Source organism: Cyprinus carpio, chromosome B10, assembly GCF_018340385.1.
Source record: "Cyprinus carpio isolate SPL01 chromosome B10, ASM1834038v1, whole genome shotgun sequence".
Taxonomy (NCBI): Eukaryota; Metazoa; Chordata; class Actinopteri; order Cypriniformes; family Cyprinidae; genus Cyprinus; species Cyprinus carpio.
Window position 1 is genome coordinate 22,333,539 of NC_056606.1, and position 26,801 is coordinate 22,360,339.

General features: G+C 37.6%; 1 protein-coding gene across 1 annotated transcript in view; it reads right to left on the bottom strand.

Moving 5' to 3' along the window:
* LOC109054637 (myosin-IIIb-like) overlaps positions 1 to 26,801 on the bottom strand; it is a 39,677-nt gene that overhangs the window by 3,894 nt on the left and 8,982 nt on the right. Inside the window, exons 5-13 of the mRNA XM_042732045.1 lie at positions 19,389 to 19,491; positions 19,086 to 19,242; positions 17,824 to 17,926; positions 16,756 to 16,881; positions 9,755 to 9,863; positions 9,561 to 9,677; positions 1,838 to 1,938; positions 1,180 to 1,266; positions 610 to 675 (exon numbers count right to left, since the gene is read on the bottom strand). Of these exons, the coding sequence (XP_042587979.1) occupies positions 610 to 675; positions 1,180 to 1,266; positions 1,838 to 1,938; positions 9,561 to 9,677; positions 9,755 to 9,863; positions 16,756 to 16,881; positions 17,824 to 17,926; positions 19,086 to 19,242; positions 19,389 to 19,491 (969 nt within the window). The remainder of the gene's footprint in view (positions 1 to 609; positions 676 to 1,179; positions 1,267 to 1,837; positions 1,939 to 9,560; positions 9,678 to 9,754; positions 9,864 to 16,755; positions 16,882 to 17,823; positions 17,927 to 19,085; positions 19,243 to 19,388; positions 19,492 to 26,801) is intronic.

The window sequence follows — 26,801 nt, forward strand, 5'->3', positions numbered from 1 at the left end:
AAAATTTTGTAATAAAAAAATTACTCAATTTCCAGATAATTCTAAATAATAACAATAAGTGTTTTAAATATAATTTTAAAGAGACTGCAATACTTAATTAAAAAAAAAAAAAAAAAAAAAACTTGATTTAAATTATTACAGTTTTTGAGGTGAAAAAAACCCTGCTTTTACAATAATGTTTTTATGGGGTATTATTTTTATATATTATAAATACAAAATATAAATAAAATATATATATATATATATATATATATATATATATATATATATAGATATATATATATATATGCTATATATATATATATATATATATATATATATTATATATATATATATATATACACACACATATGAATTGAAAAAATATTTTAAATAAAATTTTAAAGACTTGCAATACTTAGAGAAAATTAATATATTCAATTATAAAATGTTTTGGTGTATAGATAGTTGTTAGACGCAGTTAAATGCATAAACGTAAATGATGTAAGAAAAAAAAAAATTTGGTTGTTTGTATTTGTACTAATAAATGTAATTTTGGCCCTCTGGAGGACTTGGCACCATGCTTTCTTTTGTGTCTCAGGTTTTAGCAAGCAACCCCGTCCAGTGTACCTGAGGGAAGGCGCTTTGCTCATCCAGCAGTGAGAGAATCCCGATGGGTTTGGTGAGGAACAGGTCCTGAAACAGAGGAGCAAACCTGGCATGGGTGAACGAGTTTTCCATGCTGACAAGCTAAACAGGCCTCAGATTCATGTTACACCACAGGATACAAAGCTGGATGTTATATGAACGTGACATACATTTAATATGCAGCTTTCCAATCAGGCAGCTGCTGAATATCCATAATTACAGAGCAGAGTTTTTATTTACAGAGCAGGATTCTCACGTGAGAGTGAAATTAAGCTTCAGGTTTCGTTAAGCTTCCCATTCAGCAGCGCGCCGAAGGATTTAGGTCAGAAAACATGCAGAAATTTGAGAGATTCTCAAAGCTACGCGTCTTGCTTTGTCAGCACTTCCTGTGTTTGGGATTTACCACACGGCCGTCTGCCAAACGCAGAGCTCAGCGTTATTTTTGGAGTCAGAGAGAACGAAAATGGGGGGAAAAAAAAGAAAGAAAAAAAAGAGTTGGAAAAAGTGCACAATAATCACGGAGGGTGAAAACGGTTCTGAACACAGACGTACAAGAATGGGTTTGTTGTCCTTGTAGGTTATGGTCTCCCATGTGATGCCTTCCTCTTTATATTCTTTCTGTTCCATCAGAAAAATGTGCTGGAGGGAAACGACATGGAAAATGTGATTATTACATTCATGAAGTGGCAAATAACGTCCTGTTGTAAAGAACTGCCTGTGACTGTGACCGAATGTGGCATTTAATGGTTCATAACATCTGCTGCCTTGGGTTTTCTTCAAGACCTTATTTGAAATAAAGTTAAATGACCGATTCGTTTTACAACCCCAAATCTGAAAAAGTTGGGACGTTCTGTAAAAAGCAATGAAATCAAGAATCTGTGATTTGTTCATTCTCTTTAGCTCTCATTTAACTCACATAAGTACAAAGAAAAGATTTCACTTAGTAAACAAACACATTTTGATGGCTGCAACACACTCCAAGAAGTTGGGACAAATGCATGTTTAAAGTTTTAATAGCATTTTAATGCATTTAAAATTTTAATAGATTTAAATTATTTAACTTTTAGATGTACAAATACATGCAATATAACAAAAAAGCCTAGTATTTTTTAATGGATTACCACATAGTCAAAACGGAGACTTGAATCAAACTTTGTATGTTTTTCTAAACAAATACCAAACTCATAACGAAGCACTATGAAGGACTTACATGGTTGAAGAAATACTGGAGCTGTTCGTTAGCCAGATTTATGCACAGCTGCTCAAATCGGTTCACAGCAAAGTTTTCAAAACCAAAGATGTCAAGGATTCCTGTGACGAGAGAAAGTAAATAATAACTGTACAAAATAAGAAGAATTTTCTATTCAGTTTCAGAGAAATGGATGTTAGTTGAGATTTTAATAACAGCTAAGGATATTGTCATTGCAAGAACAGTGTTAATTATCTACCATTTACTCAGGAGTAAAATAAAATAAAATAAAATAGATTGGATTGGATGGAAAAATAAAAATGCAATGATCCAGCTGACAAAGATGGCATTTAACAATCAGCCAGAAAGTGTTGAGCGGTTACAGGTTGGTTACATTCAGTCTGATAAAGAGGAAAAAAATGCAGGAAAACTGTAATATCTGCACTAAACACTGGGTACAGTGTTATTTTGTATTGTCAAGGTCAAGGGATCGCTCATGTTGGAAAACTGCAGGTATTCACTTGTGATAGGTTGATAAATCTGCAAATATTTCACCATTACAAGATTATTATTTTAGCATGAACTTCCTTTGTTTAAAAAATAGCTCCTTTGTCTTTGGAGTGTTGTCAAGCTCTTGCGGCATCAACGCCGCAGCAAGCTAAGATCTGTGAAGACTTGTCAAAGACTAACAGTCCATGTCCCAAATTCAAAGAGAATTGATCTTTTCATCCGGCTACCTCGACGTTCAGTAACACGACGATGATAATGCCCGGTCCCAGAAAACATCATCTACGCCATAATCCTCCCCACACATGTGGGAAATGCATGCATAGAGGCACCACACCCCCGGTGCCAGTACCAATGACGTCGATGTTCACGCAACAAGAAAGAAGGCATCCTTTTATGGCTCCTCGTCCCCCCCAAATTGTAGTATACATTGACCAACAAACCACCTTGTTGAAATCAAATCGGCCGTGCCATGTCGTTCATAGACGCTGCCCCTGTGGTTTGCAGAAGTCAACTTAGTTATTGTCTGTGAACTGGTTTTAGTTTTATCCGTAACCACTTTTTTGTTCGGAACAGGCAATTTCCAAAAGAAAACACTAACCTATGAAATCAATGTTACATCACGTTTCCAGGAATGGGGAACAAATCCGACATGTTATGTTTTCAGCGACGCCCAGCGTCTTTCCCCAACCAACAGTCCTGGTGCAACAACGGCCGACTTAAGAAAATCTGGCTGGATCAACAAGTCTTGATGTTGATGCTTTTTTGTAATTGGGCGTAATCCCTCTACCTTCGCCGCCTTCTCTCCACGAAGTCTGAGTCTTGAGATAGCACGTTACGAAGGCCATCAACAACCTCGCACATGTGGATAGCTGGGATTGCCAAATCCAGCAGCACACCTTCGCTCATCAGGAGTTTTCAGTAAGAGATGAGCTTTGTGACAAATCGAGATAACACACCTGCTTTCTTCAGAAGGCGGGCATAGAGGACATAACATGACCTGTTTCTTGTGTAATGTAAGAAATAAGATTGGAAAATCCAATAAACTGCTTGGTTTTGCTTTCAACTTACGCTCTAAACCACTAGGAAACACATCAGGATTTCAGGTGCCCGTCCTCCTTACACACTCTCCTTTCTTCAATAGTTCTTCCGAAATCACAAAGAATAATGTCTTTTTAGCCACATCATACAGACCTCTTTACACCTTCCATCTGACCTGTAGCGCGTTCAGTTGCTACCAAATCTAATGACAGACTTGCGATGTCAGCAGATGAAGATAAACCTGAAGAAAACAGATGAAGCCCAAGAATACTTTCATTAGATTACTGGACTATTTATGAGCAATAATTACGCCCTGACCTCCGTATGAGTCAGGGTCCGGTTTTGGGCCAACAACTATCAGGCTCATGAAGAAACTCAGGACCCAGTGTTTATTTAGCAATTATTAACACCTCTGGAGGCTATATCCCGCACTATTATCACGAGCTTTCAATAACATTTTGAATTAGATTTTGATATTTTTCAGGTCTCATTTCATAAGTGCTTTTTCCCAAAAAGTGACTCTTAGGTCCAAGTTTCCTTCCCTCCACAACTTATTTGCTAGCCACCACCGCAGCAGTCAGCTCCATACGGGGGGAAAAAAAAAATTGGTGTTGTAGGGCGCTTTTGCCTTCATTCTTATTGAGTTTTTTACTATAATTCACTTTTAAGTGGTGGGCTTTAGCACTTCACCCTAAGCACGCTTTACATCCCTAATCTTTCACCTCTTTGTTTTATTTTACTAATTTCAGCTTAAATCCTCTTTACACACAAGGAGTCACCAGATAAAGAGACTAATTCCTTTTCAGTCACAGTCATGGTCAGTACAGTGTTAACCTGAAGCACTTTCATTGAAGCTCCAACGTCACAGTCTACAAATGATTAGTACTTCCACTAGTCCGAGCAGCTCGTTGATTTTACTTAAAAAAAAACGATCCATCCGACACTTACGACCGTAGGCCACAAATGTGTGATGCGATGAGTTTCAAAGAGTAGCCCCACTCTGGCGTCATGACTGTGGTGTAATACCCACATATAACAACACTGAACCCTCCTGCATAACCATTAGGCATCCCAGACAGATCGATATGAAAGACAGGTCAAACGCCTTTTATTAAGTCAGACTGTTCCACACTATCTGATTAGTGAAGTATCGTTTGTTGCCGCACCTTCAGCCTGAGCTGCTGGTTGTGACAGACCAGTTGATTCGCTGGAGTTTGGCTTCTCCTCGCTGAGATCACTGTGATGTCAGCGTGCAAACACTGCATTGGTCTCGGACTCTTCACCGTAAATGGTCCTCGTTCCTGAACTCCTAACTGACCCTGCTTTCACAGGTCCACACACATCAATCTGTGGTATTTGTAATGTTCCCTCAGTTGCAGCCATCTTTGAAGTCTTCGAGCATGGAAGTTTCCTCTATGAACAAGGCATGCTCCTTTGAGTAAAAATCTCAGGAAGGTCAACAAAAGCTGTCCGAACCCAACCTCTGGCAACTTCCAAGTCCTTACAGCTTATCACTACCCCCACCTTCTCTTGTCCCATAGTTCTCAGGAGGTTCCCAGCTTCTTCCCTGTAAGATTGAGCCGGTTTCTGATCGCTCTGTACAGAACGAGGCGGTACTCCCCCGATCCAAAATGCATTGTGACCAAGGTCTCTGTCCCCTTTGGATTCACCTTGAACATGCAAGATAGAAAGCGTACAGTCGTTTAACCCGGCCCCATCAAAGCCACTGGACTGAATAGACACCACAGTACCTCCTCTGGCAAATTCCAAGCCACCATGGCCTGATCCGAACTCTTTTGTTTTGCCTTGGGTGAAATTCAACAATGTGGGGTGCCTATAATTGCATACTCGACATATTAGAGACGTTTGCCCTGCATCTTTACTCATGTGCCCACGCACAGCATCAAAACACATACGTGCTCCTTCAAAAAGACAACTTTTCATCTTGGGTCCCTTTTACGTTTATCCAAAAGAAGCAGACATCTAACGAATGCCCAGCTCACAAACCAAACAACTTTCACTAGAGAGTTCTTCTCCAAATTTATCCCCAGACCCACTTTCTTCTTCTCGCGGGTATTAACAGCAGTGGCAAAAACTATGCCCTAGCCTTTGACCTAGTGTGAGAGTGAGACTTAAACCATTTTTAATCCCTTTTTCCTCCTGTCGCAGGGTGTAGCTGTATTTTCCCAAAAGAGGTCCTTGCTACCTTGACTTGGTCCTCACACCCACATATCCGAAAAGTAGCATCTCTGATGACACTTCTCCTGAATATCACAGGCCGCACTTCTCCAATGATCCCGCAGCTTTAAGGCAGCTTTTCCACAATCATTTTCCATCTTTTTCAGCACGTTCAGGTAATTTTTCATTCAATTCATCCCATAAGTTGCAACTTCTTGCAACAATACACTATAGGCTCTTAAGCACTGACCTTTTAAGCTTTAAACCATCGGCCATAAAAGCATCCTATCCATAGAGGCATAGGCTACTTTGTATGGAATCGCCAAAATGCTCCTGAAGTAGTGACTTGGGCCTTAGTGTATCCATGAGATGGAGGCAGAATGTTTGACACTTCGGATCAAATCCGCCTGGGGCGGACCTCTGTAATACTGTCGAGGTAATACAAACAGTCCTTCTGACTTTGTGTTCTTCCTTCAATGTTTATGGTTCAAATCCTCTTATGAAGGTTGATACTGCAATGGATCCTCCGTCAAAAACTTTGTAGGTCACCTCGGCTTAGGTAAGTGAGAACCAAGTCGACTGTTTGTTCAAACCAATAAAGATGTAACTTCCATTTTGCCTTTTCCAAGAATTTGAAGAAAAACGCTGATCAGAATTATCCACTTTGTTCACAGGTTGCTGGTACCTATGGTCACTGTAAGCACCTTTCTGGCAGAGTGGTGGACATACCACCCCCAGTCAACAGTCCGCGGGCCAGAGTAAACCACAGTGGATGGACAGTCCCGAGTCACAACAGACCCCAGACGTGGGCCATGCATCAGCTTCACTGTGATTCTTTTTATTGTCTTAGGGCCTCGCACTGAGCTGGCAGACCATTTATTACCGTCGAAACAAAGCTTTTCTCCCTCACCCAGCCTCTGCAGCCCGATGGTTGAGTGTTGGACTCAGGCACAAGTGTTGCCGCGTCATGGGCTTAACTGTGTTTCATTTTCCCTCTTTTTCAAATAGGATTTTTCATTCAATTCATCCCGTCTTGATTTCACAGAATGTTAAGACCCACAAGAATCCTTCTGAAGCCTTGAACCACTTACTTTAGCCTAGATGCTGCCAGCTTCCTGTCCAGGTCCAGCTCCTCCTTCTTTCTCCTCAACAGTTCGCGGTCTGCTCCTCCGGCAACAATTGTTCTGAAGTTCAGCAGCCTTTGTGACGGGCCATCAAGAGCCGCAGTCCTCCAGCCTCATCCCTTAATATCTAGCTGATGATGTAATGGACATAAATTTACCATACGCTGCCACTGAACTGCATTTCTTTGAACCTCACTGACACAGTAGAAACACTATCCCTTGGTCTTAAGATCATCTTCTACTTCTACTGCCTTTTTCCACTAATTTTAGATAATACGTCTCCTGCATCATTGGACACGAATCCTAAACATGGTAGACAACGCTGGTTCCTCTAATATGTCTGGTGCCATCCAGCAACGCATTCATTTGTCTCCTCGTAAACCAAAGGCCAATTTTTATGTTCTTCACACTGCCAAACCAAGCAGTTTTTGTCTTTTCCTTGTTCTGTCAGGTGGGGAGCATAGGGACCACAACACCATGAAGATTGAACTTGCTTTCATTTAAACAAGCTCGATATAACATTTTCAAGCACATGACCGTATTTTCCTCACATTAGTCGCACTTTGCTTGAAGATCTTTAATTTCGCTTATTGCAACCTCTTAATCTTTCTTAGTTTAAAACTCATCGCGTTCTTCTTGGAGCTTTTTTCAATTTATATTTCAAAGCCCTACGGTGTAAAGTGGTCTATTTGGTCCTTTTAAATCCATTTGACCTGGTATCATTCAACTCCTTCATTTACAAACAATCCAATAATCACAAATATATCCGCTAGTGACACTAAACACAGCCCGCGACCTTTTATAACTTGTGTGTTCCCCGTGAACAAGGTACAATGCGTTGTTCTTTGAGATTCCCCCTAATTCCACGGGAGGCTAAGCTAAACCAAAAACCCTAGTCTTCTGTGCATACTATGACCGGTTGTTATTTATGTACCTCCAACATAGCCGATAGTCTAGAAACCAGCACAAACCGGTCTTAGAACCAGAACTACGGGGCGGCACCTCCCAAGCACAATGCTTCCCACCCCCGCTTGCCGCACGAACCAAAACACTACCAAAAGCACCCAAAACAAACAAACCAGTAAATGCCACCTTAGTGCGAAAGTACCGCTGAGCTAGCAGGGACTACATTCCGTCATTGGGGGGGGGGGGGGACAACAATTCGCCACGTTTTATAACGTGTACCTTTTAATAAAAGCGAACGGTGATGATCCAAATAAGCATCGTAACAGCAGATTTGTGAATGAATGGGCTATTCACCGACGAGTACAAGTGGCATTTCACTTCTAGTCGTTTACCAGCTACAACTTTGAAACGATCTCAAGACATCCAATTTATCCCAGCAAAACGTTTCCGCGCTTCAACAAATTTTCTGTCGACAAATATTTGGGCATATAAAATTCAAAAACTATCCAAAGCCACAGCAGGCTAAGACTATGTGGTTTACAAGCACTGAAGACTGCGTCACTCTTGAACACCATTGCACATGATTGTGACGGTCTTTAAATTGTTTTCCATGTTCCGACAAGCTTAGCAAGAAACCAACACTTACTTTGAATTGATGCGATTCATAAGCCGTGCAAAGATAACCGTCAGCACCGCGTGCATGAACACGCAAGATGATAAGCCCCCGGCAAAACCCCCGGTCCGACAGAAAAGTTTCTCCACACGCTCACGCCTGCAGCCATAATCCAAACACCAGCCCCCACACAGGTGAGCACACATGCATTAATACAGACACAACCACACCCCCGGTGACACCCAGCAGTAACAATGACGTCACTAATGCACGTGCACATACCAACAGTGTAGAAAGAAAAGGAGGAAATATCAAAAGACTAATCAAACTCAAATGTATGGCTCCTACAGTGAATAAAGAAGATCTGTGAAGTTGCAAAGACTAAAGTCTCAAATCCTAAGAGATATTCTTCATGGCTCGTTCTAACACACCCCAACATGTCTACGTCACTATGTGGGAAGATTTGCATAATGCCGCCCAGATGTTCACGCAAAGAAAGAAGGCATCCTTTTATTCTCGTTGTAGTATTATTGTTGTTGCCGCCGCCATGTCGTATAGACGCTGTGTGTTTAACTGTGAAAGCGAAACCACTTTGTTCGGCTTCCAAAAGAAAACACGACTATAAATCATGTTTATATCACGTTTATAATGGGTTTTATGTTTTGTCTCGTCGCTCTGGCTGGATCACAGTATGTTAAGAGGCGTAACATTTCCGTTACATTCGGCCAATCACAACGCACTGGATAGCTGGCCAATCACAGCACACCTCGCTTTTCAGAGAGATGAGCTTTGTGAAAATCGATGCTTTTCAGAAGGCGGGGCATAGAGGACAAACAATAATGTACAGTATGTGGAAAATAATGTGTTTTTCTAACCTTAAACCACATAAACATTTCATTACACCAAATACACAAAATAATGTTCTTTTTAGCAACATCATATGACCTCTTTAAATGTTGTCAGTTCTAAAATCTAATGACAGACTTGTCAGCAGATGAAGATAAAAAGAAAACAGATGAAAAAAAATACTGTCATTTAGATTAACTATTCATAATAATTATTATAGTATGTCAGCCGTTGAAAAAACTATCATTAAGCCAGTGTTATTTATTATTATTTATATACTATTATAGCTTTCAATAACATTTTGAATTAGATTTCCTGTTTTTATATTTTCAGGTCTCATTTTAATTTTATTTAAAGTTTTAGCAATTTTTGTTTTGTTATGCGCTTTTGTCATTCTTATTATTTTTTACTATAATTTATTTTTAATTTTAGCACTTCACCTAAGTTTTACATCTAATATTTGTTTTATTTTATTTCAGCCTCATTTCAGATAAAAAGAGACTAATTTTTCAGTCACAGCATTCCTTACCTATTTCATTGAGCTCCACGTCACAGTCTACTTTAGGAGCGAGCAGCTCGTTGATTTTACTGACGATCCATCCGAACACGCGACCGTAGGCCACTTTGGCGATGGAGTCTCTGGCGTCTGAATGAACATATAACACACTCTGTGATCGATATGAAGGGTGTCAGACGCACTAATGAAGTGAAACTGTGCCGCACCTTCAGCCTGCTGCTGGTTGTGGAGTCGCTGGATGGCTTCTCCTCGCGTCACTGATGTGGTGCAGGTCAGACTCTTCAGTAAATCCTCTTCCTGAACGCCAAACTGACCCTGCTTTCACACACACACACAATTGTTTCGCCACATGTTTTTGCCAAGAAGAATGCATCTCTTCTAGGGCTGCACGAAACAACTGAAACTTGAAATCGTGATTTGGCTTAGTGCAATTATCAAATCACAAAGGCTGCAACTGAATTAAGTAAAAATATGTGCTGTATGTTTTAGTGTGAAGAGCGGTACTGTGTTCATTTACATGTGATGCATTTAAAATGCATCCCTTTAACATGCATTTGAAAACACAACCATTTTCCCAAATATGTAACGAAAAGAGCTTAAAAACAAGCGAACAAAAAAAGAAGCTTTAAAGGGTTAGTTCACCCAAAAATGAAAATCCTGTCATTAATTTCAAACCTTTAAGACCTTTGCTCAACATAAGATATTTTTGATGTATTCCGAAACCTAATACTGTACTAAAATTAAAAAGTTGTACCCGTTAACATTAATGTACATGTGAACAGTTTTATTAACTAATATTAATAAAGGTTAATAAATGATGTAAAAATTTATTAATACATTTAATGAAACCTTACTGAAAAGTTTTACAATAATGTATTATTATTATTATAATACTATTACAAATTAAAAAAAATATATTTACAAACAAAATAAGCAATATTACCATGAAATATAATATGAATAATTGAAATACATTCATAAAATAATAATAATAATAATAATAATAATAATAATAATAATAATAATATTAATTATAATAATAATAATGTAATATTTCACTAAATTTTTTTTTTTTTTTTTTTTAGCTTTGAGTATTATTATTATTATTTTATAGCCATACTGAAATAGTCCCATAATTCTGGACTAATTGTGCACCCCTACAAACAAGCACAGAAAACTTTCATAATCACATATTAAATGGTTTTAATCAGGAAAAATTTAAAAAAAAAAAATTTCCTCCAAATCGTACAGCCCTAGTCTCTCCCAAAACTTGCAAACGTTCCTGAGGTTAGTGTCAAGATTCACTGTAAGGAATGAATTATGCTACCAAAAAAAAAAAAACACACTAGAAAAACACCACACAAAAGAAACAGACCCTGCCATTTCAAAAAGAACAATGACTAGCCAAATGTGACCAAGACATAAATGTCACTCAGGAAAGGTCAAGCCAATTTGTGCGTTTATATTCTGGAGGCCGTTTGTGGACATGTATACACTGGTACAGCAAAAGACATCCGATCTAATGTGTCCAATCCGGTCCATAAGTTGAAGTCAGTAGATTTGATATACGGAAATCATCCTGCATCAGGGACTACTATTAACTGCCCCATACGCGTAATATGACCTAATAGAGTCTAAATATAGGCACTTCTGGGCTTTCGGGGCACTCTGTGTCTTATCGTAAAAGGCCAGATGTAGGCGGATCCACACCTCCTTCAGTTTGCCCTTAAAAGAGTTTCTTTGTGTGCACACAGGCCATAATTCACCTGATTAAACAGCAGGCTGCTCGAGGCTACCATTCATCTCTTCCCTGGTGCATGTGCGGGCTTTCTAATCCAAGAGTCACTAATACTGCTGCTCGTGGTTTGGTGTCAGTGATGTGAACAAACCTCCAGCAATAAGTGTTAGTTCAGTTTGTGCATCCAGCAGAGCTCCTCAAATGTGTGTTATTAAGGAGACGTGTGATGTTACATCTGATCTAATGCACCGTTTTCACTTGCTCGACCAGAAAACAAATGTGACCCTGGAGCACAAAAGCAGTCGCTGGGGTATATTTGTAGCAATATTCATTGATACATTGTACGGGTCAAAATTATCGATTTTTCTTTTATGCCAAAAATCAGTAGGTTATTAAGTAAAGATCATGTTCCATGAAGATATTTTGTAAATTTCCTACCGTAAATATATCAAAACTTAATTTTTGATTAGTAATATGCATTGCTAAGAATTTCATTTGGACAACTTTAAAGATGATTTTCTCAATATTTAGATTTTTTTGCACCCTCAGATTCCAGATTTTCAAATAGTTGTATCTCAGCCAATTATAGTTTTATTTACATTCATTATTTAAAACACTTGTTTACAGGAGATGCAAGTTATTATTTTCTACTTTTGACATTGCATTATTTAAAATGTATTTTGTTTGCAAGAGATGCTGGTTATTTTCTACTTTTGACACGGCAATATTCATTTATTTTGTTTGCTAAAAATTTAAGTTGTTTTCTTTTTTAGAAACCTTGCTTTTTACAATAAAACTGAAAGTGACTTTTTTCATAAGACGTCTTCATTTCAAGAAGTGCTTTGATTTCAACTGTTCGAAATATTCAACAGATAACCATAAATAGTTTATTTCCTTCAATTATTTTAAAATCACAAAAGATAAGAAATGCACTTTTTCATTTGAAAAAAGTATACCACCTTTACTAGTTGAGTATATTTACAGTGCAAACCTTTAATGGTTAAAAAAAATAAATAAATAAATAAAATAAAATAATCCTTCAATAAACGTAATCGAGGTAAAGTGTTCATTTAATCGAGGTTTTGTTTTTAGATCAAATCAGCACCTAATAATAATTATTACTATCATTACTATTATAAATATAACAATTATTACTTTTTAAAAATATTCAACAAAAATATCACTATTGTAGTATTTCAAATGTAAAATAAAAATAATATAATTTTATTTTACAGTACAACAATTCTAATATTCAAGGCTGTCCTAAGTTAAAATTTTTATTTTAAAATTTTGCCAGCATTTATTGTGATTATATATCAATACATCAAAGACAATAATAATTATTATTATAATTTTTTTATTATCTCGAGATTCTCTCGGTTATCATCCGGGACTCAACCAGAGTACTTGGGAGTTCCTCTCTAAGAGAGTACTTTGCGTATAATGTGTGCGGTCCCACAAAACACAATCTTCTGAGCTTCAAAGGCACTTGGCTTCCCTGGGATCTGATCCAGATATCGGTGGAAACCTTTCTTAATGCATCCCAGGGCTCCTATCACTACTGGCACTATCTGTGTTCTCGTGTTCCAGGATCTGCTGATGTCGATTCCCAGGCTCTTGTACTTGATGAGCTTGTTGTTCTCTTTCTCCACTATATTGTGGTCTACTGGTATCGTGACGTCAATGAGTAAACACATCTTGTCCTTCTTGTTACGGACAATGATGTCTTGGCGGTTTGCACTGATGGTCAAGTCGGTAAACACATCCTTGTCCCACATGATGGTACATTCATCTGTGTTTACTTCTGCAAACTGTCCAATGGATATAGCTTGCGACATTGTTATATGTGGAGCAACCGGAAATTACATTGTTTCCTGAGTTACTCCACACATTCTACATCTACTGTCGACCTGCAGGTTGAGGATCTTGCGTTGGTGGTACCTAGTGTTAAGTGCTTGATCCTGGGCAGCGATGATCAGGCTCTCCGTTTATCCTTTCAGGCTGGGATTTTGGAGCCAAGCTAGACTAGTTTCCTTGTCTAAAAATGGCTAATTTAGATATTTGAAGAACTTGCCGTGGAGAGCCTTCTCCTTCACACACTTGATCCAATCTCGTTCAATATTTTCTCTCAGTATTTCACCTTCATCCAGAGAACTTCTGCTCAGCTTTCCATCGACGGTTTTAGGGTTCCCTCTTGTCTGGGAAGAGTCCATAGTGTTTGTGGATCTCCTTTCGCCATTTTCATCAGGGAATACTTGGTTTTGCTGACTTCATGCTTCTTCACCATCTTCATGAGCTTATTGTTACCTCGCTCAATGTATTTGCTAAGACTGATGATGGCGATGTTGTACGCGGACTCAAGCTCAATAAGCCCACATCTACCGTCGCATCTCTTGACGTTTAATCGGTTTGCGTCTTCTTTTGGATGGTGCATACCATGCATCGTTAGCAATTTCCTCATCTTCCTGTCCATCTTCCTGATCTCCTCTACTCTCCAGTCCACCATGCCGAAGCTGTACGTGGGGACAGGGACTGCTTAACTGTTGATAGCACTGATCTTATTCTTGGCACTGAGCTTGCTCCTAAGTACCAAGCAGACCTGTCAGTAGTACTCCTTAGCAGTCTTACTCTTCATCTCATTGTGCTGAACACCATCGCCTTCGTCAATGCCCAGGAACTTGTACACTTTGTCCTGCTCAAGGTTCTTGATGGATGAACCTCCGCTCAGCTGGATGTTATGGCTTTCTGAAGACAAGAGTTGTGCATTTGTCTTGTCCAAACTCCATTCGGATGTCGTCCCTGAATGTCTTGACAATGTGCATTGCCTGCCTGAGCTGCTTCTCATCTCTACCAAAGATCGAGGTCATCCATATACAACAGATGGGTCACAATGTTCTTGTCATCAATTAAATATCCAATACCTTGCCTGCTCAGCATGTTCGAGAGGGGTATGAGGCTAAGGCAGAAAAGCAAGGGTGACCGTGAGTCACCTTGAAAGATTCCCTGTTTGATGCTGCCTTTCTGGTGGAAAAGGTGAATCTCTGTATTCCATTCCTTTATTGATGCTTTGATGAACAGAATGATGGTGGGACTCACGCGATAGATCTTTAGAGCTTCCAAGATCCATGAGTGAGGGATCCTATCAGATGCCTTCTTGTAGTCAATTCAGGCCATGCTCAAGTTCTTCTTGCGTTTCTTGGCATCTTCAGTCACCATCTTGCTAATGAGGAGCTGATCTTTACATCCTCTGGCTCCCTTCCTGCAGTCCTTCTGTTTATCTGGGAGGATGCTGTTTGTCAGCAAGTGGTCGTATACCGTTTCGGACACTTCTCGGCTGCTGTAAAAAGCTTGTACATTGTCGGCAGGCAGGTTATCGGACGGTAGTTCTTGGGATCTCTAAGATGCTTGCTCATTTAGAGAAGAAATGTGACTCCAGTCGTCATCCATTCAGAGATGGATCTTGGGTCTTGCAGAACTTCGTTCATTGCTCTTGTCAAGAAGAGCCAGAAGTTTTGCAGCTTGTCTGGATCAGGGGATTTCCATTTCTGTGCTCGTTTGATGATTCTGAGCACGTCAGTGAAAGTAAGCTCAGTCCATGCTTGCGGTGTTACTCTTTGGTTTGCTTTCTCCTCATCCCTGATCCACAATGCTTCCTTTTTATGTTTAGCATTATCTTCAACGATGCTGCGCCAGAATGTCTCAACAGCTGGTTGTAAATATGGCATCTTGCTGTTAGTTCAGAAGCTGGTAGAATTTCTTGGTATCCCCTTTTAAACAGCTTGTTCTGATAGAACTGTTGCTGGCATTCTTTGTGCCTTTGCAACCGCTGAGCCCTCACTTGTAGCTTCATCTTGAACTCCTCGAGTCTACTGTAGTCCATTCGTGCCAATCTGAGTGTACGATTGATCAGTTTATTGACATGCCTGCTGGTGACTCCAAGCTTGAGCTTGTTGAAGATGGTAAAGATCCTGCGATGTTGGTTGACCTTCTGCAGAAGCCTTCTCTTCCACAGTGGTTCTTTTCTTGCCTTCTTGGGAGTATCCCTCATCTTGTCTGCAATGACTGCAGCTGCTGCATACTCAAGTGTGTTGAGCTCTGTGATGTTCAAAGGATATTCCCTTGCAATGTTAACCAGGGTCTGGTTGGCCATCTCAATGTTCTGATCCAGCACCTTGCTTCGTCTTACACGTTTGAGTCTCCTCCTGTCCTTTATGGCAACACTCTCTAACTCAAGCAGCTTCGCTCGGATCCCGGTTTTTATTTCTTGGACTCTCGCATCATCTGATTTGGGAGCAACAACTGAAGGGTCAACTCCAGTCGTCTCATCCACTTGATGCTGATCCTCAGTGATGCTCTCAGCTCTTGCTGTGGTTGATCTCCAGCAAGTTCTTTCTCCAAGGAACTCCCACTTGGCTCTTCATCCACGGTGCTAGCTTTCTCTGGCTTTCGCATTTGCTGTTGGATGCGCCTGATGACATTAGCTTTGATCTATGCTAATTCAGTGTCTGCTAGCCATTTCTTTGCTTCGATGTTTCTTCTCTGTGTATTCACCTTGTTTGGGTCCATATCTGGGTTCCGTCGGCGCCAGATTGTGTAGGTCCCTCTTGTCTTGGCTGCCTTCATGCCTGCCTCAGTGGCATAGTAGAAGGACCACATCAGATCCCAATAATGATCGACAGTCCAGATTTGTCTACTTTTCGTAGCTTTGCATGACGTGGCTGTCTCTGGTGTTGCACTAGACCGGTCAGGTTGAGTATCCTCGTCCCAATGCCCAGTACTTGAGTATCAGTTTTAGACTCTGTGTACTGAATCTATGCATCGATTTCGCCTGATGACTGACCTGATGAGCGACACCCTAACCCTAACAACAAAATATTACTATTATAATATTTCATGTAAAATAATAATATTTATTATTATTAATATTATTCTTGTTGACGTTATTGTTATTGCTAAAAAAAATATTCAACAAAAAGAAATTACTATTGTAACATTTCACTGTAAAATAAATATAATAAAATACATTTTACTTTATAGTACAACAGTGCTAATATTTACAGCTGTCCTAAGTTAAAAGTTCTGGCAGGCAACAGCCGGTTTATAAGCATTTCTCTTTAGAAGTTTAGGAAAACGGTTGGTGTGTTGCATTCCCAAAAGTTATAAATGACTAAATGAACTGCTAAATAGATGCTAAAAACACAGATGGATAATGAGGTGCTCATGTGTAAATGAACACAGTGCCGCGTTTCACCACCCATTATGCTTATGAAAAACACAGGCTGACAGTATATATTTCATGCATCTACGCCGCATGTTCTGCTAAGTTTTCACACTCAAAACAGCACTTCTGAATGTTTGGTGTCAGAAAAACATTTCACAATGGTTGAGAGCTGTCGCATGCACTACTGTGTGTCAAGTCGACTTGTGAATTGCGACAGGGGTGCTGTGAGAAACAAACAGAAAACTCACCGCAGTAGCTTTTAACCAACCGCGTGATGCCTCAGATACCTTCAGAGCATCACTGTCTGTTGTCTCAAAGGTGATATTCCCCAAAGACAGAATGCCTGCTAGAATAGTCATCATGTCCACCTTTTCCTACAAACGAGATGTGAATGTCTATCAGGGTTTCTGCAGGTAACTTTAATACCAAGTTAAGAACATTTAAGGAAAGGCACACAATAGGTCTGTATGGCCTGTGAATAGCAACGTCTTGTATTATCAACGCTTCGCAGTTTAAGTTCTCCATCACGCTTTAGATCTCCAAATATATATAAATCTCTCTGCCCAAAACCACAAGAATATAGAAATAACTTTTATTGTAGCTTTAGATCACGGCATTCCTCCTCAAGTAATTTTGTCTTGTTTTCCAGTGCAAATGTCTAAAGATTTTTAAAATGCATTTACTTGAGAAGCAAAATGACATGTTTTATGATAAACAGATCAATGAATAAAGAAACTTTTGATTAAAACAAGAACAAATATCTGCCGATAGGCTAAGAAAAATCTGCTTAATTCAAAGGGAAAATAAGTCTTCATTCCCCTTATTTGTTTTCATTTTAAGCACAAACTCACTACATTTTGATCAATTTCTCAGAAAACAAGACTTAATATCTTCATTTTGCATCTTCAGTAACTGTATCTTGACTTAAGGATGTTTAGATTTTTGTACTGGAAAACAAAACAACAATAGTAAGGCAAATATTAATGTTTTGAATTGGATGCATTATTGCTAATGCCAATTTAACACTTTCTGCTTCGATTTAACACCTTTTTAAGGCCTTAATTTGTGGAAGGGGCAAATTACTGCTATTTATGGCCTGCAGAAACCCTGGTCTATAAACAAAAACTGAACAAATGCATTGCAAATGCTGTTAGGTTTTGCACCATTTTTAAACAACTCTAACTTTATGGTACTGTGGTGCAAAAAAATTTTTTTTTAAAGCACTAGTATATAATGTAGCATCTTATTAAATGAGCAAATTTTATACAAAAGCATTTCAAACCACAGGACACAGACAAGGAAGGCTTTGCTCTTACCTGCTCCTCAAATCCCACCATGTCCATGGCATTACACACTTCAGCATATTTCACACGCCAGGCCTGAACCATGTGTTCCTGCCCAAACCTGCCATTCAAATAACTGACAAGAGCAAAAAGATGCAAGGTTTTCAGGAATATGATTTATATGCAAAATTCTGATACACAAACAGATGTGCTCTGAAAAGACAATATTTGGTGAATACAGTTGTGAAATGGGTTACACAGGTTTTCATGCAATTCATTGAAAATCAACACAAAAAAGCAGGTAAAAACAAAAAACTATTGTAGCTTGTCAAAGACTAAAATATCAAATACATAAAACAAGACATTTATTTGAAATGAAAGAAATTAAGTAAAATGTGGAGAAACTGAGTAATTTTTACTGTGAAAATATATGAAGAAACAGCAAATTCTCCTTGGCAACAGATTCAGAGGATGAGAAACCCATTTTACCCTCAAAAGGGTTTGAAAACCAGACAAAAACAAAAAGAAGAGCCTCTTTACCACAAGTACAAATAGCTATAAAGTATATATTAAATACTATTAATTCTATATAATACGATTAATGCTATACAGCTGTATAAGTGTTCATAATTTTTAATTTTTATATATTTTCGTCTCTGCAATAGAGGTGTTATGTTTCTATATATATTATATATATATATATATATATATATATATCTATATATATTATATATATATATATATATATATATATATATATATAAACAAAAAATACAAAGATAAAAAAACAAAGTTAATAAAGCTTTTGCTAAAATCAAGATGAAAATAGAAAATATAAAGATTCAAAATATTTTTAAAACCTATAAATGTATGAAATTAAAATGACAGTTTCCAATGCAAATGAAGTATGTTTTGTAAGTAAAATGTTGTATGCAAAAAAATAAAAAAAAAACGGAGGGTTAACAATGAATTTAATTACTTAAATTGTATATTAGCCTAATATTGTAAACTTTTAAAAAATATTTTTATTGAACAGAACTCGTGCTCTTGTGAACTTGTTCAAATCACTGTAACGCACAACCTTGAGTGTTTTCGAATGCGTCTGAACCAATCAGATCTTTGCATCACCTGACAATGTTTTGTATTGTCCTTTTACACAATGAATGCTGTACTAAGAAACATGACGTCCGTGACACAAATAGTTTCTCCATGAGTAAGATGCTAATCTATGACGTGCATCGTAAACAATGTTGCTGATCTGGCTTCAAAAGCACATGACATCACAAGTGACTCACCGGTAGCGCGTGGGGTCCAGGAGGCCGTATATCTCTTTATCCTCCGTCGAGATGCCCGCCAACATGAAGTAGAAGATATGGAAGTTCTGCTCTCCCTCATCCTGATGAACCACACGGGATTTCTCCAAGAGGTACTCGTTGATTTTGGCCCCTTTGACTACAAAAACACAGAAACTGAGGTTAAAGTTCAAATCAAAGAACACTGAATTGATTTATTGGTCTAGAAACACACCCAGCGGAAGTTATATGCTCAATTACGGTCAGTGGGAAGAGCGTTATCTTTTCTGTCTGTCGTAAACAAACCTGAAGAGTTCTGGAAGCGGAGCTGGATGTATTTCCCGAAGCGACTGCTGTTGTCATTCATGACCGTCTGAGCGTTTCCAAAGGCCTCGAGAAGTGGGTTCACCTATTTAAACAAAACAAGACGCAATCATGTCAAGCAGAATCTAAACATAGATATAGGAAGCTTTGCTTTAAAAAAGCATCCCAGAATGCAATACAAAGCTGGTTGAGATAACGGCAATATGTTTTGGACACAACATTAAATTGTTTACTATCATTTGTTTTCTTATCAACACATGATTAAAATGGATAAACTTCATTCATTATTTCATTTTAAATTGTTTTATTTCATTTATTTTTTTATATACATATACACTACATATACACATATATACATATATATATATATATATATATATATATATATATATATATATATATATATATATATATATATATATATATATATATATATATATATATATATAAATAAATGTGTGTACATGTATATACACATTATAAACATACACACACACACACACATACATACACTACCAGTCAAAAGTTTGGGATCAGAATGATTTTTAATGTTTTTTACAGGAGTTTCTTTTGCTCATCAAGGCCGCATTTATTAGATCAAAAATACAGAAAAATAATGTAATATTGTGAAATATTCTTGTGATGTAAAATAGCGTTTTTCTATTTTAATATACATTAAAATCTAATTTATTCCTTTGATAATAAAGCTGAATTTTCAGCATCATTACTCCAGTCTTCAGTGTCACATGATCTTCAGAAATCATTCTTATATGCTGATTTATTATCAGTGCTGGAAACTGTTGGGCTGCTTAATATTTTTTTTGGAAGCTGTGATACTTTTTTTTCAGGATTCTTTGATGAATAAAAAGTTAAAAAGAAGAGCATTTATTTAAAATAGAAACTTTTTCTAACAATATACACTACAGTTCAGAAGTCTGGGGGTCAGTACATTTTTATTCTTTATTTTTTTGAAAGAAATTTAAACTTTTGTTCAGCAAGGATGTGTTAAATTGTTAAGAAGTGATAGCAAAGATCTGTATTGTTAGAAAAGATTTATATTTTGAATAAATGCTGTTCTTTTTAACTATTTATTCAAAGAATCCTGAAAAAAGTATCGCAGTTTCCAAAAAAATATTTGGCAGCACAACTGTATATTTTATATATTTATTATATTACCCGATCAGGACGTGATACACTTTGACCCCCATTTGAGCGTGAAGTTGGCAACCTTTGCTCCAGTTGTGAGAAAATGTTCATACACTTTTGTAAAGGTTTGGAAACACTCTCGGACATGTCAACATCTTGGCTTAACTGACAGTGAGAGTTTGAAGTGGGATAATAAATCAGCATATTAGAATGATTTCTCAAGGATCATGTGACACTTTATACTGGAGTAATGGCTGATGGAAATTCAGCTTTGCATCACAGAAATAAATTTTATTTTAAAGGATATTAAAATAGAAACCATTATTTTATATTGCAATAACATTTTGCAAGATTACTGTTTTTTTTTTTTTTTTTAATCAAATAAATGCAGCATTGATGAGCATAAAATAACATTACATGTCTTACTGATCCCAAACTTTTGACCGGTAGTGTGTGTGTGTGTGTGTGTGTGTGTGTGTGTGTGTCTGTATGTATGTATGTATGTATGTATGTATGTATGTATGTATGTATGTATGTATGTATGTATGTATGTATGTATGTATGTATGTATTATATATATATATATATATACACACACATACATACACACACGTATAAATGCCTCCATAAGTATTGGGACAGTAAAGACAAAATTGTCCTGTTTGCTGTGGAGTCAAGTAATCTGTAAATATGATTAAAAAATTAATATGAGACCAAACTACAGGATGTCACATTTTATTATTGGGTGATTGAACACATAGATGTTTCACCAGCTAAGAAGATCAGCACTTTTAGAGTTCATCCCACTATGTGATGTTAGCATAAGTATTGAAACAGTTGCCTCACGTCTCTCTAAGTGATCAGCTGTGTCCTGTTGCATTATTCTTCAGATATTAAAAGCAGGGAATCTGTGATATCAGTTATACCCATTGCTTCTGCATTCTGAGTTTTGCATTCGATGACGACACACAGAAACCAACAATGACCCAAAATACCCATCAGGGCAAAGAAATGGAAATTCTTAGATTGCCCAAATCAATCTCCAGATTTAAAGTTATTCCACTTCAGAGGGCAAGAGCAGTGTGACAACAGAAGGTTTTTTTTTTCAAGATAACAGTCTCACAGTTTAAAGCACATCACACATGGTAGGAACAGGATGTTGAAATGTGTTATACGGAAGCACAAAAGCAAAAAAAGAGAAGTCACATCAGTCAGACAAATAGATAGTCCCACTTCAAACTCTCACTGTCAGTTAAGCCAAGATGTTGACATTTTCGAGAGTGTTTCTAAACCTTTACAAAACTGTATGAACATTTTAATCACAACTGGAGCAAAGGTTGCCAACTTGATGTGCAAATGGGGGCCATGCAATGCTTATGCAATGCTTTAAAGAGTCAAGGTCACTTCCTAAACTTCTCAGATGTCTCTCTGATCTCCCCCAGACATCTGAGAAGTTTAGGAAGTGACTTTGACTCTCTAAAGCATTGCATAAGCCAGACTGCTTCACGCACTGGTGTGACTCAGGGAGATCTTGCTGTTATATTACCCGATCAGGACGTGATACACTTTGACCCCCATTTGAGCGTGAAGTTGGCAACCTATGCTCCAGTTGTGAGAAAATGTTCATACACTTTTGTAAAGGTTTGGAAACACTCTCGGACATGTCAACATCTTGGCTTACCTGACAGTGAGAGTTTGAAGTGGGACTAAATATTTGACTGATGTCTGACAGATGAAGTGTTCGGGGAAACCTGTTTAAAAACTTGTTTGTGTTACATTTGCAGGGACTAGTGATGCAGAAAGTACATGCTTCACCTTTAAGAAATGCTCAAGCGTAAATGTTAGGGGTGTGACGACGAGACACCTATCCCATGAGACGAGACGAGACACGAGACTGGGTTCACAAGAACGAGACGAGACAAGACTTTTCTTAAAGAAGTCCTCAACGATGAAATATATAGGGAAAAATAGTATTTTATTCAACTGAAAAACACAAAATGCAAAAAAATGTAGGAGCATTTTGAAATCAACTTGTGCTTTATGAAATTAAACTTCTATTATATATCTATATATAATATAATATATCTTTTATATGCAGGAATAAACAACATGTAAACTAGAAACTGCACGATTCTGGATAAACTGACAATCATGTTTTTTTTATATATATATATAAATTGGAGGTCACGATTATCTCACAATCCTGAAGAAAGAAGATTAGAAAACTAAACAAAATAACAGTTTACTAGTGGTTTTGACAAAATGTTCATTGCTTAAGTCTTTAAAAAATATATTAATTTGAGCAAAATTTAAATAAATATATAAAAGTCAGTGTCTCAATTCATAAAGACTTGTTTCACTATCTCCTGAATGAATGATTCAGTGGCTACTGGCTACGTTTACATGCAACCAAATAATCCGTTTGTAATCAGATTGAAGGCTCAATCGGACTGAAAAGCCTTCATGTAAACACCTTAATCGATCCGACTGAGCTCGAAGGGATTGAAGGGGGTGGTTTATTCCTTTTCCAATACGATTGAGAGTGCGTGTAAACACTCGATCGGTTTGAACCATGAAACTGAAAGGACTGAGCATGTGCAATGACGAAGAAATAACATTATGACGCACTTTGAATAAAGTGTTGTATAAATGCGCGTCCTGTCATTATAAAACTCTCCTTTCACTCGGCAACTGTGAAGTGGAGCAGGACAACCTTGTTTTGGATACTCAGCCACAGGCAACCCGGTTTGGGTGCGGGGAGGGGCTTTTTTTTTTTGCATGATAAATGAGCAGCACAGCACAGCGGTTTATATGTATATTTATCCATAAATGGGTAAATATTCATTCTGCGTGTAGGAGGGTGGTTATTATGTGCAAAGAGAGAGAAACTATATTATCTGTATGTCATGAAGCTAGTTCATGCGTTCATGACCTCTAGACTGGACTATTGTAATGCACTGCTAGGTGCTTGTCCTGCATCCTCAATAAAAAAAGCTACAGATAGCGGCTAGAGTCCTTACCAGGTCAAGAAAATATGATCATATTACCCCAATCTTACAGTCTCTGCACTGGCTACCTATTAACTTCCGTATCAGTTACAAAATATTTTTACTTATAAGGCCCTTAATGGCTTAGCTCCTGCGTTCCTAACTAGTCTTCTACCACACTACAATCCATCACGCTCTCTAAGGTCACAAAACGCTGGACTTTTGATAGTACCTTAGGATAGCAAAGTCCACTAAAGGAGGTAGAGCTTTTTCGCATTTGGCTCCCAAACTCTGGAATAGCCTTCCTGATAATGTTCGGGGTTCAGACACACTCTCCTCTGTTTAAATCTAGATTAAAAACACACCTCTTTGGCCAAGCATTCAAATAATGCATCTCACAATTTTGGACTGCAGTTATATCTGATCAAATGTGCATTATTATTCTTTAGCTTGGGTTAAACTAATTAATTTTACTTGGCTGGGACAGCAGCTACGCTAATGATGTCTCTATTTGTTTCTCTGTTTCTGCTGGGATTTACATCCCGTGATAACTAGGATTTACACAAGCTCCAGTCTGGATCCAGAACACCTGAGAAGAGATGATGCCAACCCCTCAGAGGACCTCAGATGATGCTAACCCAGAGACAACATACAGAACTACCACATTTTGCTATATGTTTGATTGCATAATTGCTGTTAATAGTGTTAATCGTCTGTTTGTTTACGTCTTTTATTGATTTTTCTGAACATTTCTGCTATATGCACATAAACTGACAGTCATCACGGATAAGCTACTACTAAATATTGTAGAAACTTAATTTTCTGTAAAGTTGCTTTGCAATGATTTGTATCGTAAAAAGCGCTATACAAATAAACTTGAATTGAAACTTGAACTTTCACTATTTGTACAGTGTGCGCATGTAAGAAAAAAAACACAAAAAAAAAAAATTTAAAAAAAAAACATCTATTCCGATTTGAAGCTTGTGACATATAAACCCGTACATCAACCCGATCACTTTATTTAGGGTTCATGTAAATACTACAATCAGATTCTTTTTTTTTTCTTTTTTTTTTATTTGAAAGTATAGTTTTTCCATAAACATAGCACATACTGAACCATACCGAAACTGTGATACAAACCGAACCGTGAAAAAGTTGAACCGTTCCACCCCTAATCCTTATGCTTTAGCATTAGTATTAACATTTTAGTGGGCAACGAACGCAGACTTTTTTTTTGTCCAATGCGATATTTAAGAGACCATGGTGGCTGATGGTCTATATAAAGCAGATATAGGCCTATATAACATCAGGCTCTGCAATTAAATGTATATTTATTTTACTTAAGTATAAATAAAGAAATTTGATAAAAAATAAAAAAATCTGTGAAATAAACAGATTTATAAATTGTTTATGTAGGAATTTCTACACACACAAATTAATTACAAATCAATATTTGTGATGATATAAATCACATATTGATATAGGGCTTGTGAGTGTGCGAGTAGGGTGAGTTTGGCTTTAGTTTGAATTTTTTTTTTGTATTAGTATGGTAGTCTTGTATTAAGGAAAGAAACAAAAAAGGTAAAAAGGTAATAAAATAATAAAATTGTGCATGTATTTTATATACTGTATTTGAAATACTCAATTGTGGAATCTCTGCGATCAAAAATCGTCACAATTATGCCGTACTCTTGCCTCGCGTTATCGTCATTTAATCGTGTTTTAGGCGGTCGTTAAAAAAAAAAAAAAAAAAAAAAAAAAAGAAGAGAACACACTTAACGTCAGCCAATGCTTATTTATTAATATTAGCTGAGAAAATGCAGAACAATGAAAAATCAATCGATAGCCTGACGGAATTCTTCATCTTCATAAAGCTAACGTCAGCCAACATATTAAAACACAAGACTTTGATAATGGGGTATCGTTAAAACGGCTTTTAAAAACATACTACGTTATGTAGGCTACATCATCTAAAAACAAAACGACCAAAAAGAAATACATCACCGGCGATTAGGGTTTCCATACAAAGTTGCGAATTTAACTTAGCCTATGTGCAAAATTGGAATATCACATAAAACTAGGGCTGTGCGATTAATCGAAATCGTCATAAAATCACGATTTGAGCGTGCGCAATTTCTAAATCGCTTCATAGCACGATTTTCCATCGTGTATCTGAGCACGCACGTCTGGTTTTGGGTCAGAGCAAAGGAAATCTGCGTGCGAGCGGAGAGATTGGCGATCGCGCATTATTTTAATATGCTTTTGTGTTACAATAATGCGCTCTCGCTGCTGCTTCTGCACAGCATACACATACCATACGCACTGGCATATGTCTAGACCAGTGGTTCTCAACCTTTTTTTCCACCGGGCCACACTATGGTGCAAGTCTCGAGTGCCGCACGCATATCATTTACATATTACTTCACCAATACAAACCAACCTGATTTATAATATTATAGCCTAAATATTATGATATCTAATCGATTACATTCATTGAAATAAATAAAAAAATTTGCTCTCCAGAAATAAAACACCTGATTCTGTCGGGAGCTGACCAATTTTGTGAAATTCGGCTCGAAAGGAGTAACAGCACAATGAAGTTGTGATTGTAAGATGCAGTCTGTAAGGCGCGCATGGGAGCATGACTTGACACGCGACATTGCAGAAAATGTGCGCTCACATATGTAGCCTATGTTGATCCAAATATGGAAAGCACTTTCGAATTTAATAATATGAGGTTCTCTCCAGAGATGTTTTGCCACATTTCTCCAATTAAGGATGATTGCTGTGTAGTATGGGTGTTTCCTTTTGCCTGAACATCAGTGGCGGGGCAAACCGAAAGTTGATGCTGAAAGTCCAGCACTCTCTTTCACTTCTGATACTGCGACTATTCTTGTTTGTATGCGTTACTTCGCTGGCATTTTCCATATTTAATTTTTCTCCCTTAAAAACAGATTTATCCATTCTGATGCTCAATTTTAACTAATGGCTGTTGATGACTATTTATATTGAATTCTGCCAAAGTGCGCGCTTGTAAATGTTCATTAGACGCGTTATGTGAGTATCTGCTCATGTCTGAAAATAATATAGCCTATGAAAAACAAAACAAAATTATTTTACATAAAAACATTAGGCTAGGCTATAGCTTATATTTCTTTTGCGTTCAGCACGTGGGTCGCATTTGAATTCGTGACGGGCCGCGGGTTGAGAACCACTGGTCTAGACATTTTGTAACACCTTTACTTAGTGATTATTTTGACTT